This window comes from Myotis davidii, unplaced genomic scaffold (assembly GCF_000327345.1).
Source record: "Myotis davidii unplaced genomic scaffold, ASM32734v1 scaffold2064, whole genome shotgun sequence".
Classification (NCBI taxonomy): domain Eukaryota; kingdom Metazoa; phylum Chordata; class Mammalia; order Chiroptera; family Vespertilionidae; genus Myotis; species Myotis davidii.
The window spans coordinates 27,794-37,257 of record NW_006294674.1 but is presented as its reverse complement, the minus strand read 5'-3'; the positions used below and the strand labels follow the sequence as shown (position 1 = coordinate 37,257).

The following is a 9,464-nucleotide window of genomic DNA, read 5'->3' as shown; positions in this document are numbered from 1 at the left end:
GGTATCCTTTAAGAAGAGGAAGAAGAAGAAAAAGGTAAAGATAAAAATTATGAACAAGGAGTACATATCTATCAACAAGTGAATCTAAAAATTAAGTGAATAAAAAATCTGATGAACAGAGTAAACTGGTGAATATAATAGAATCAGGGGCATAAACTGGTGAATATAATAGAATCCTGGGGAAAGGATTGTGGGGGTGCGGGAAGAGACTGGACAAAAATCGTACACCTATGGATGAGGACAGTCGGGGAGAGGGATAGGGACAGAGGGTGGGGTGGGAACCAGGTGGAGGGGAGCTATGGCAGGAAAAAAGAGGAACAACTGTAATAATCTGAACAATAAAGATTTATTAAAAAGAGGTACAAATTGATAGTTACAAAATAGTCATGGGAATATATGGTACAGCTTAGGGAATGTAGTAATTAATACTGTAATAACTATGTATAGTGTCAGATGGGTACTAGATTTATTGGGAAGGATAAATGTCTTATCACTGTGTTGTACATCTGAAACAAATATTATATGTCAACTGTAATTAAAAATTAATTCAAGAAATCAAAGGTTACTAGATTTATTGGGAAGGTCGCTTTGTAAGTTATATAAATGTCTAATCACTATGTTGTACACCTGAAACTAATGTAATATTGAATGCCAACTGTAATTTAAAAATAAAATATTATTAAGTAATACAAATAAATAATATTTTTATTTTAAAAATAAGTAATATTATAATAACTTTACATTATGTCAAATGGGTACTAGACTTAACAGGTTGATTCCTTTGTATTTTACATAAATGTCTAATCTTGTACACCTGAAATGAATACATTTTTGAACTGTAATTGAAAAATAAACAATAAAATTTCAAAAAAATATTAAAAGCTTTGAGATAAACTTAATGAAATATACAAAAGACTAATACACTAAAAATAATAAACCACTGTACAAGAATTAGAGAATTAACTCAAATGGAAAGGTATAATGATGGACTGAAAGACAATATTGCTATAATGTTAGTTTTCATCAATAAAAATCTTAGCACATTTATTTAAAGGAATCTACAAATTGATTTTAAAATGTATTTTAAAAAGAAAATGACCTAGAGTAGCCAAAACATTTTTAAAAAGAATTAAGTTAGAGGACTTACTCTGACTTCAAGACTTATTATAGCTTGGCTGAGCGCCAATCCATGAACCAGGAAATCATGGTTCAATTCCTGGTCAGGGTACATGCCCGGGTTTCAGGCTCTATTCCCAGTAGGGGGCATGCAGGAGGCAGCTGATTAATGATTCTCCCTCATCACTGATGTTTCTATTTCTCTCTCCCTCTCCCTTCCTCTCTGAAATCAATAAAAACATATTTTTAACAAAGACGTATAATAAAGCTAAAATAATCAAAGACCACATGGCACTGATAATAGGATTTAAAACATATCAAAGGAAAGAATAGTCTAAAAAATAGACTGACACAAACAATTTATGATAAGATTAACAGAGCAATTTCATTCACCAAGTGATGAGACAAATTGATATCCATATGAAAGAAAACAGATTATCTACCCTTACTTTACATTATAAAAAACTCTTAACATGAGGTGGGCCACAGAACTAACATTTCTAAAAGAAAATACAGAGAACTATTTTCACAACCCCGGAGAAGACAAATATTTGTTTGATAGGTCAAAGAAATAATTATAAATGAAATAATAATAAACTGGACTTCATCAAAGTTAAAAACTTATGCTCATTGAAAGAAACCATTAAAATGAATAGGCAAGCCTCAGACTAGAGGAATTTTTGCAATACCTATAACAAACGAAATACTTCTATCCAGACTACATAAAAAATTCCTATTATTCAAGGTAAAAATATATTATCCAATAAGAAATGGGTAAAACATTTAAATAGGCACCTCTGAAGAAGATATTAAAAGCACTTGAAAAGGTTTTCAATATAAACTGACTGCAAAAATATACTTCCATATCTTTCAGAATGACCAAAATGAAAATATTGATAACAATCAAAATTCTCATGTATTGCTGGTAAAACTTTAAAATGGTGTAGTAACTTTAAAAACTGACTGTTTCTTAAAAAAGTGAAATTTATACTGCCTTTTGAATGAACAATATCAACTGCTAGGTTTCTACTGAGAAGGACATACATGTCTATAAAAGTGCATTAGAGTATGTTCACAGTAATTTATTCACAATAGCCCCAAACTGGAACATTTCAAATGTCTATTATTAGGAGAGACATACATAAACTGGTGAATTCATATAATTGAATACTATTCTACTATTAAAATAAACTACTTATACATGCAAAAATGTGTATAAATCTCTCAGACATTAAGCAGAGTGAAAGAAAGTATACATGAAAAAGATCTAGAATAGACAAAACTAACTTATGCTGGTAGAAATCACAACTGTGATTGTCCTAGTGGGAGGGACTGACTTGGAATAGGCTTGATGGAATATAAAGTGTCCTTTATTTTGACTGGGGCATGAGATACATGGCTTTTAAATTTGTCAGAACTCAAAGAGCTTAACACTTAAAATCTCTATGTACTTTATACCTACAAACATGGAGTGAATTCTTGGTAAGATAATAACTAATATCTGTAGCACTAAGGCAACAAAGAAAGCACTTACATGGGGAATGATATTCAAACTAAATTTAGACTATAGAGCTATGCAAGGCAATCATTTATAGGCTCTTCAAAGATCTCAAGCCTTAGGAAGATGGCTACTATCAAAAACACCAGAAAATAATAGGTGTTGGTGAAGATGTGGAGAAACTGGAACCCTTATACATTGCTGGTGGGAACGTTTAGTTGTGCCGCCACTACGGAAAACAGCATGGCAGTTCCTCAAAAAATTAAACAGAATTACTGTATAATCCAGCAACTCTATTCTGGTTTTATACCCAAGAGAACTGAAAACAGTGACTCAAATAGATATGTGTACACCCACTTTTGTAGCAGTATTATTCACAGAAGCCAAAAGGTGGAAGCCATCCAAGTGAGCACTGACAGATGAATGGATAAGCAAATTGTGGTATGTACATACAAAGGAATATTATTCAGCCTTCAAAAGGACATACATACTACAACATGGGTGAACCTTGAGGACATTATATTAAATTAAATAAGTCAGTCGCAAAAAAGGACACATACCATATGATTTCTGTTACATGAAGTACCTACAAGTAGTCAGATGCACAGAGATAGAAAGTAGAATGGTGGTTGCCAGAGCCAAAGGGGAGGGGGAAATGGGAGTTATTGTTTAATGAGTACAGAGTTTCAGTTCTGCAAGATGAAAATATTTCTGGAGATAGATGGTAGTAATAATTGCATTAATGCCACTGAACTGTATGCTTAAAAATAGTTCAGATGGTAAATTTTATGTATTTTACCACAATTACAAAACATATATATCCCTAAAAACATTCAAAGTATCAACTGCCTGAGTTCACTGGTCTTTATCTGTACAGACTCACCTAAATAACTCTGACTTGAAAAAATTCTCTCTGTTGTCCATAGTTCTTTTCCTTCTTCCAACTTGCGGATCATATCAGGTTTAGTCATGTGAAACCCTGATAATAAAAAAATGAGACATATTTCCAGGCTTTTTATTCTGTTCCATTAATCTATATGTCTGTTTTTATGCCAGTACCATGCTGTTTTGATTACTATATCTTTGTAGTATAGTTTGATATCAGTTAGCATGATTCCTGCCTTATGATCCAGCAATTCCACTTCTGGGAATATATCCAAAGAAATCTGAAACACTAATTCAAAAGAATATATATGCACCCCTATGTTTATAGCAGCATTATTTATAACTAGAGGCCCGGCGCACGAAATTTGTGTACTCAGGGGGGTCCCTTAGCCTGGCCTGTTGCCCTCTTGCAGTCTGGGAGCCCTCAGGATGTCTGACTGACGGCTTAGGCATGCTCAGGAGCGGGCCTAAGCAGTCAGTCGAACATCCTTAGCACTGCTGTGGAGGCAGGAGAGGCTCCCGCCACTGCCGCTGCACTCCCTAGCCGTGAGCCCAGCTTCTGGCTGAGTGGAGCTCCCCCTGTGGGAGTGCAATGACCACAAGGGGGCAACTCCTGCGTTGAGCATCTGCCCCCTCATGGTCAGTGTGCATCAAAGCGATGGGTCATTCCGCAATTCCCCCAACTGGCCCCCTGCCGGTCTGCTCACCCCCAACTGACCCCTACTGACGGCCTGCTCACCCCCAACTGGCCCCCCTGCTGATCTGCTCACCTGCAACTGCCTCCCCTGCCGGCCTGATCACCCACAACAGCCGTCCCCATCCTGGCCTGATCACCCACAACTGCCCTCCCTCTTGGCTTCTAACCACCTCTACCTCGGCCCCACCACCATGGCTTTGTCCAGAAGAATGCCCAGAAGGTCTCCTGGAAGGTCTCCTAGTCTAATTAGCATATTACCCTTTTATTAGTATAGAGGCCTGGTGAACGGGTGGGGGCCGGCTGGTTTGCCCTGAAGGGGGTCCCGGATCAGGGGGGGGGTTCCCTTAGGGCGTGAGGCAGCCTGGGCAAGGGGCTTGTGGTGGTGGTTTGCAGGCCAGCCATGCCCCCATGGCATGAGGGTCCCCATTGGGGGGTCGTGGCCAGCCTTGGTAAGGGGCTGAGGGTGGTTTTCAGGCTGGCCACAGCCCGTTCAGGGTGGGGGGTCCCAGTGGGGTGCCTGGCCAGCCTGGGTAAGGGGCTGAGGGCTGTTTTCAGGCTGTCCACGCCCCCTGGTGACCCAGGCCCCCAGCCCCTCCTTGAGTGGAGGCCAGGGCCAGCTGGAAGCCTGGGTTGCCAGGCTTTTCCTTCAATGGCAGCCAGGGCGGGTGGGAAGCTTGGCTTCCTCTGTCGCCAGGGGCAACCCAAGCCCCTTGCTCGCTCTAGCTCCATGGCCGCTGCCATCTTTGTTGAGTTAATTTGCATACTCGCCCTGGTTGGCTGGTGGGCGTAGCAGAGTGATGACCAATTTGCATGTTTCTCTTTTATTAGTGTAGATAGTCAAGATCTGAAAGCAGCCCAAGTGCTCATCAGTAGATGAGTGGATAAAAAAGCTGTGGTACATCTACACAATGGAATACTACTCAGCTGTAAAAAAAAAAAAAGAAAAAGGAAATCTTATCTTTTTGCAGCAGCATAGATGGACCTGGAGAATATTATACTAAGTGAAATAAGCCAGTCAGAGAAAGACAAGTACCATATGATTTCACTTATATATTGACTATAACAAAAAAAATAAACTAACAAAATAGAAATAGACTCACAGATATGGAGAACACACTGACAACTGTTAGATGGAAAGGGGTTTGGGGCTGGGTGAAAAAGGTGAAGGGATTAACAAAGAAAAACACTCAAAGACACAGATAACAGTATGGTGATTGCAAGAGGGAAAGTGCGATGAGAAGAGGCAGAAGAAGGTAAAGGGGAGATTAAATGGTGATGGAAGGAAACTTAACTTAGGATGGTGAACAAACAATATAAGATACAGATGGTGTACTATAGAATTGTATACCTAAAACCTATATAATTGTATTAACCAATGTCACCCCAATAAATTCAATAAATTTTTCAAAAATGAGACTTAACCTTATCTCCTTGGGCTTCAAAATAATTAAAGGAAGAGAAAGATATATCTTCAAGGCAGCAGACAAGGTATACATTAACATCTTACCAAAGTTAGCACCTTGCACTAAGCAAGTGAGAACATACCAGACTCTCTGCTAACACAAAGGGATTCACCAACTATGTTCCCTGAAATTCAAAGTTCCATTAGGTTTCAGAAACTCTTGAAAGGAGATGCATGACACTGAAAGATTCATGGAGTTCTCCTTACCCACAGATATAAGGTGGTAATAGTTTTCCAACATGACATCCCTGTAGAGGGCCTTCTGATCAGTGTCCAGTTGCTGCCACTCCTCCTGGGTGAAGTCCACAGTCACATCCTTGAATGACACTGATCCCTGTAAGGGCATACTCTAGTTCATCCTAAAGTGATTGCAACTAGTGAAAACTAGATATTGGAGATCTACCTTTGACCATGTTCAGTGGTCAGACTAGTTTTCTTATTTTGTTTTATACTGCATAACATTTTCTCTGAAAATACATTCACCTGTATTTACTTATTATCTCATGCTAAAAATATATGAGAACATACTATTTGCTTTGAATGTGATTGGTTACCTGGTGGGCCAAAATGAATAAAACTCTGACCGCAATAATGAGAAGTTGCATTATACCAGGGGTGGGCAAACTTTTTGACTCGAGGGCCACAATGGGTTCTTAAACTGGATCGGAGGACCGGAACAAAAGCATGGATGGAGTGTTTGTGTGAACTAATATAAATTCAAAGTAAACATCATTACATAAAAGGGTACGGTCTTTTTTTTTCAATAGTTTTATTCATTTCAAACGGGCCGGATCCCGCCCGCGGGCTGTAGTTTGCCCACGGCTGCATTATACACTCAATAGATATTACATATGCAATGATAGGAATGTGAACAAGGGAAAGTGCTACAAAGTGAAGGAAAATTTCATTATGTATTCCAAAGCTTTATTGAGGACATAAAATTTTTAAGTTCACAATGCATTTGTTTTGTAGGAATATAGGGCATCGGCTTTTAAAATTCATGGGTATAAAATAAACAGTAAATTCAGGAAATATAAAAGACAGTTTTTAAGAAAGAGTCTTTGAGCTCTAAGAAGGAAAAAGTACATGGAGATAGGCAGTGTGTATATTTATGAAATAATATTAGATATTTTTCCAATAGAGCAGTAGTCTTAAAAAATGTACTGAGAACACTCACAACAGATGAGTATTTTTCAATTACCAGTAGGCATTAATGGCAATCCACATTGTTAATGACTAGAGCTCTTGAATGCAAACGGTAGTATTTTCCTTCCTTTCAAATCCATGTCTGGACTAGATTCATTCAAGTAAGATATCCCCATTTAGATCAAGATAATACATTTCTGTTTCAGTAGTAACTTTCGTGAGAAGACAGAAATGATGATGATATACTCAATCTATATGTGAACATTGGCTCCAACTAGAAAGTGCACTTGGGGAAGGCTTACATTTATCTGGTTGGAATAAGAGAAACTGGGAACAGGGCTGTTATTAGGTTGAGGCAGGCAAGGTACCTATGGTGCAAAATTTAGGGATGCACAGCTCTGAGAGTACTCCTTAAATTTTGTACCTAGGCCACCCAATCTAGGCCCTACTGGAGGCTAGTTTCACAGATGCCAACCCTCATATCCGAGAAATTTAAGAATAGGGAAATAAATGTTCATATAATCTGAAAACGAGTTTTTCAGGAAGAGAGGAAACATCATCTCACCTGAGGCATAGCTGTAAGATTTGCAAGAGATGAACCTTCTCTTTTGAGCTCTTCTTTTGGAAAGGGAAGAGTCCTGAGAAGGCAGAGATAGGAAGATACAAGGAACCATATGAAACCATATTTGACTTAGATCTCTTAGAATAACTCAGTTAAATCTACATCCGTTTTCACTGTTTCAGCACTTGTCCACTCTGTATCCCATATAAATCCAGGATATAAATTAACTGGGCAAATCTGCTCCCTCACCAACATCAGAAACCTAATCTCTTGGTGGGGTAGAATAAATTCTGGGGAATTTGTTGTGGCTTGGAGAGGGGGAACATTCCCTCTACAGAACTACTTTCATCTTCCATAGAGGATGGGTTTATTATATATTTCCAGTTATTTTTTTTTCATGGACTTTCTACCAATTTCTACTGCCACCAGTAGTGCATAAGAATACCTCCTCATACCTTGATGAATGCAGCTAGCTGACAATAATTTTTCAATGTCTACTATCAATATTATAATTCTAATTTACACATTCCTTACGAGTGAGAATAAGCTCCTTTTAATAACTTTAAAGAAGACCCTAGCTGGGTAGCTTAATTGGTTAGAGTGTTGTCCTGATACACCGAGGTTGAGGTTCAATTCCCGATCAGGGCTCATAAAAGAATCAACCAATGATGCTCTTTCATCATTGATGTTTCTATCTCTTTCTCCCCTCTCCCTTCCAATAAAAATATATTAAAAAATAAATAAAAATTTAAAAAATAAGTTTAAAGAAGCTTTTATTTCCTTTATGTGATGGCATCTTCTTATAATATGTCTCTTTTTTTCCCATGGGTTTTTACTTCCTAATTTGTTGATATTATATTTTTAAATTTAGTAAATTAACGCTTTACCTACTTAAAGTTGCAAATAAATTTTCTTAGTTATTCATATGACTATTAAAGTGTTTTTGCTTTGTGAAGATTTTATCCAGTGTTTTACTGTTTAGCAATACTACATAACATACAATCCATATTTTCTCAATTTATGTGAAATGCCATCTCTATCACATATTCCATATCCCTATCTGCTTGAGAATATCTGGACTTTCTATTTCTCTACTTCATCTCTTTATTGATTCATCTGTTTCACACTAGGTAATAAGCACAGTTATTAATAATAAATATTTATTATTAATTTCCTAATAGCTAATTTAAATATTAATAGTAAGCAACACTTTTTAGTAGTATAGGTATGGAAATAGAAAAGAAATGTACCTTTCTACTCTATAGGCTTCTACGCAGAAAGGATAGTATTTTGCTAAATAAAGTCAGAAGTATAGATTGATACAGTGAATATTTTAATTCACAAAATAACTATTTTAATTACTAAAACAAGATGGGCCTTGTAATTAAAAGTGTACCAAATACTCTTTATTATTTTAGAATGCCCGAAGAAGCTATTAAGCTTGTCATCACTTTCACTCAGAAGCAGTAAATCTCAGAGATATCAGTGTTGAAAGCACTAATTATGGGACACTATTCATTTTAACACATTACTTTTAGTTCATATGGTGTTTCCCTGCAATGAATCTTACCATCTAGGAATCACAAAACTGTTACCTCTTCCTTTCCGATATTTATATCTCTATTCTATTTGCTAAATAGCTATTGAGTTACAATTTTGGAGGCAGATTTAATGAACGCTACTCAGATAATCACATCTTACATACCCAACTAGACAGGGGTCATGCAGAGTTTCTCCATCACAAAAAATAACAGTGGTTTACAAACACATGCATAGTTTACAGTCAATCAAACTTACCTCAGCAAACCAGCACCCTATAGCCCCCATATATCACAACCTCGGGCAGCACATTCATTACATAATTCCAGGTAAAGTCTCAAAATCATATTGCAAATCACTTTCGCTTCTCCATCATCACCTACAGCCTCAAATACGACTCACACCTGATCTCGAAATACACAAAAGCAGAAGAAACCCCAGGTAGCAACATTACACCGTCCACTTTTCACACACAATCCTCCCTAACTTCTCGCAAACTAGCACGCACCCAAAATGCAGCGATCTGGGGCAGGAGGCCGCCTCGTTCGGACACACACAC

General features: G+C 37.5%; 1 protein-coding gene across 7 annotated transcripts in view; it reads right to left on the bottom strand.

The window, feature by feature from the left end:
- ZNF382 (zinc finger protein 382) overlaps positions 1-9,464 on the bottom strand; it is a 48,566-nt gene that overhangs the window by 38,100 nt on the left and 1,002 nt on the right. For 2 of the 7 annotated variants that reach the window (XM_015567389.1, XM_015567390.1), the window contains exons 2-4: positions 7,370-7,442; positions 5,866-6,017; positions 3,498-3,593 (exon numbers count right to left, since the gene is read on the bottom strand). In XM_015567389.1, coding sequence (XP_015422875.1) covers positions 3,498-3,593; positions 5,866-6,004 — 235 coding nt within the window. In that variant the 5' untranslated portion in view covers positions 6,005-6,017; positions 7,370-7,442. The remainder of the gene's footprint in view (positions 1-3,497; positions 3,594-5,865; positions 6,018-7,369; positions 7,443-9,464) is intronic. The other 5 variants (XM_006769034.2, XM_015567393.1, XM_006769037.2 and 2 more) reach the window with 4 other exon arrangements.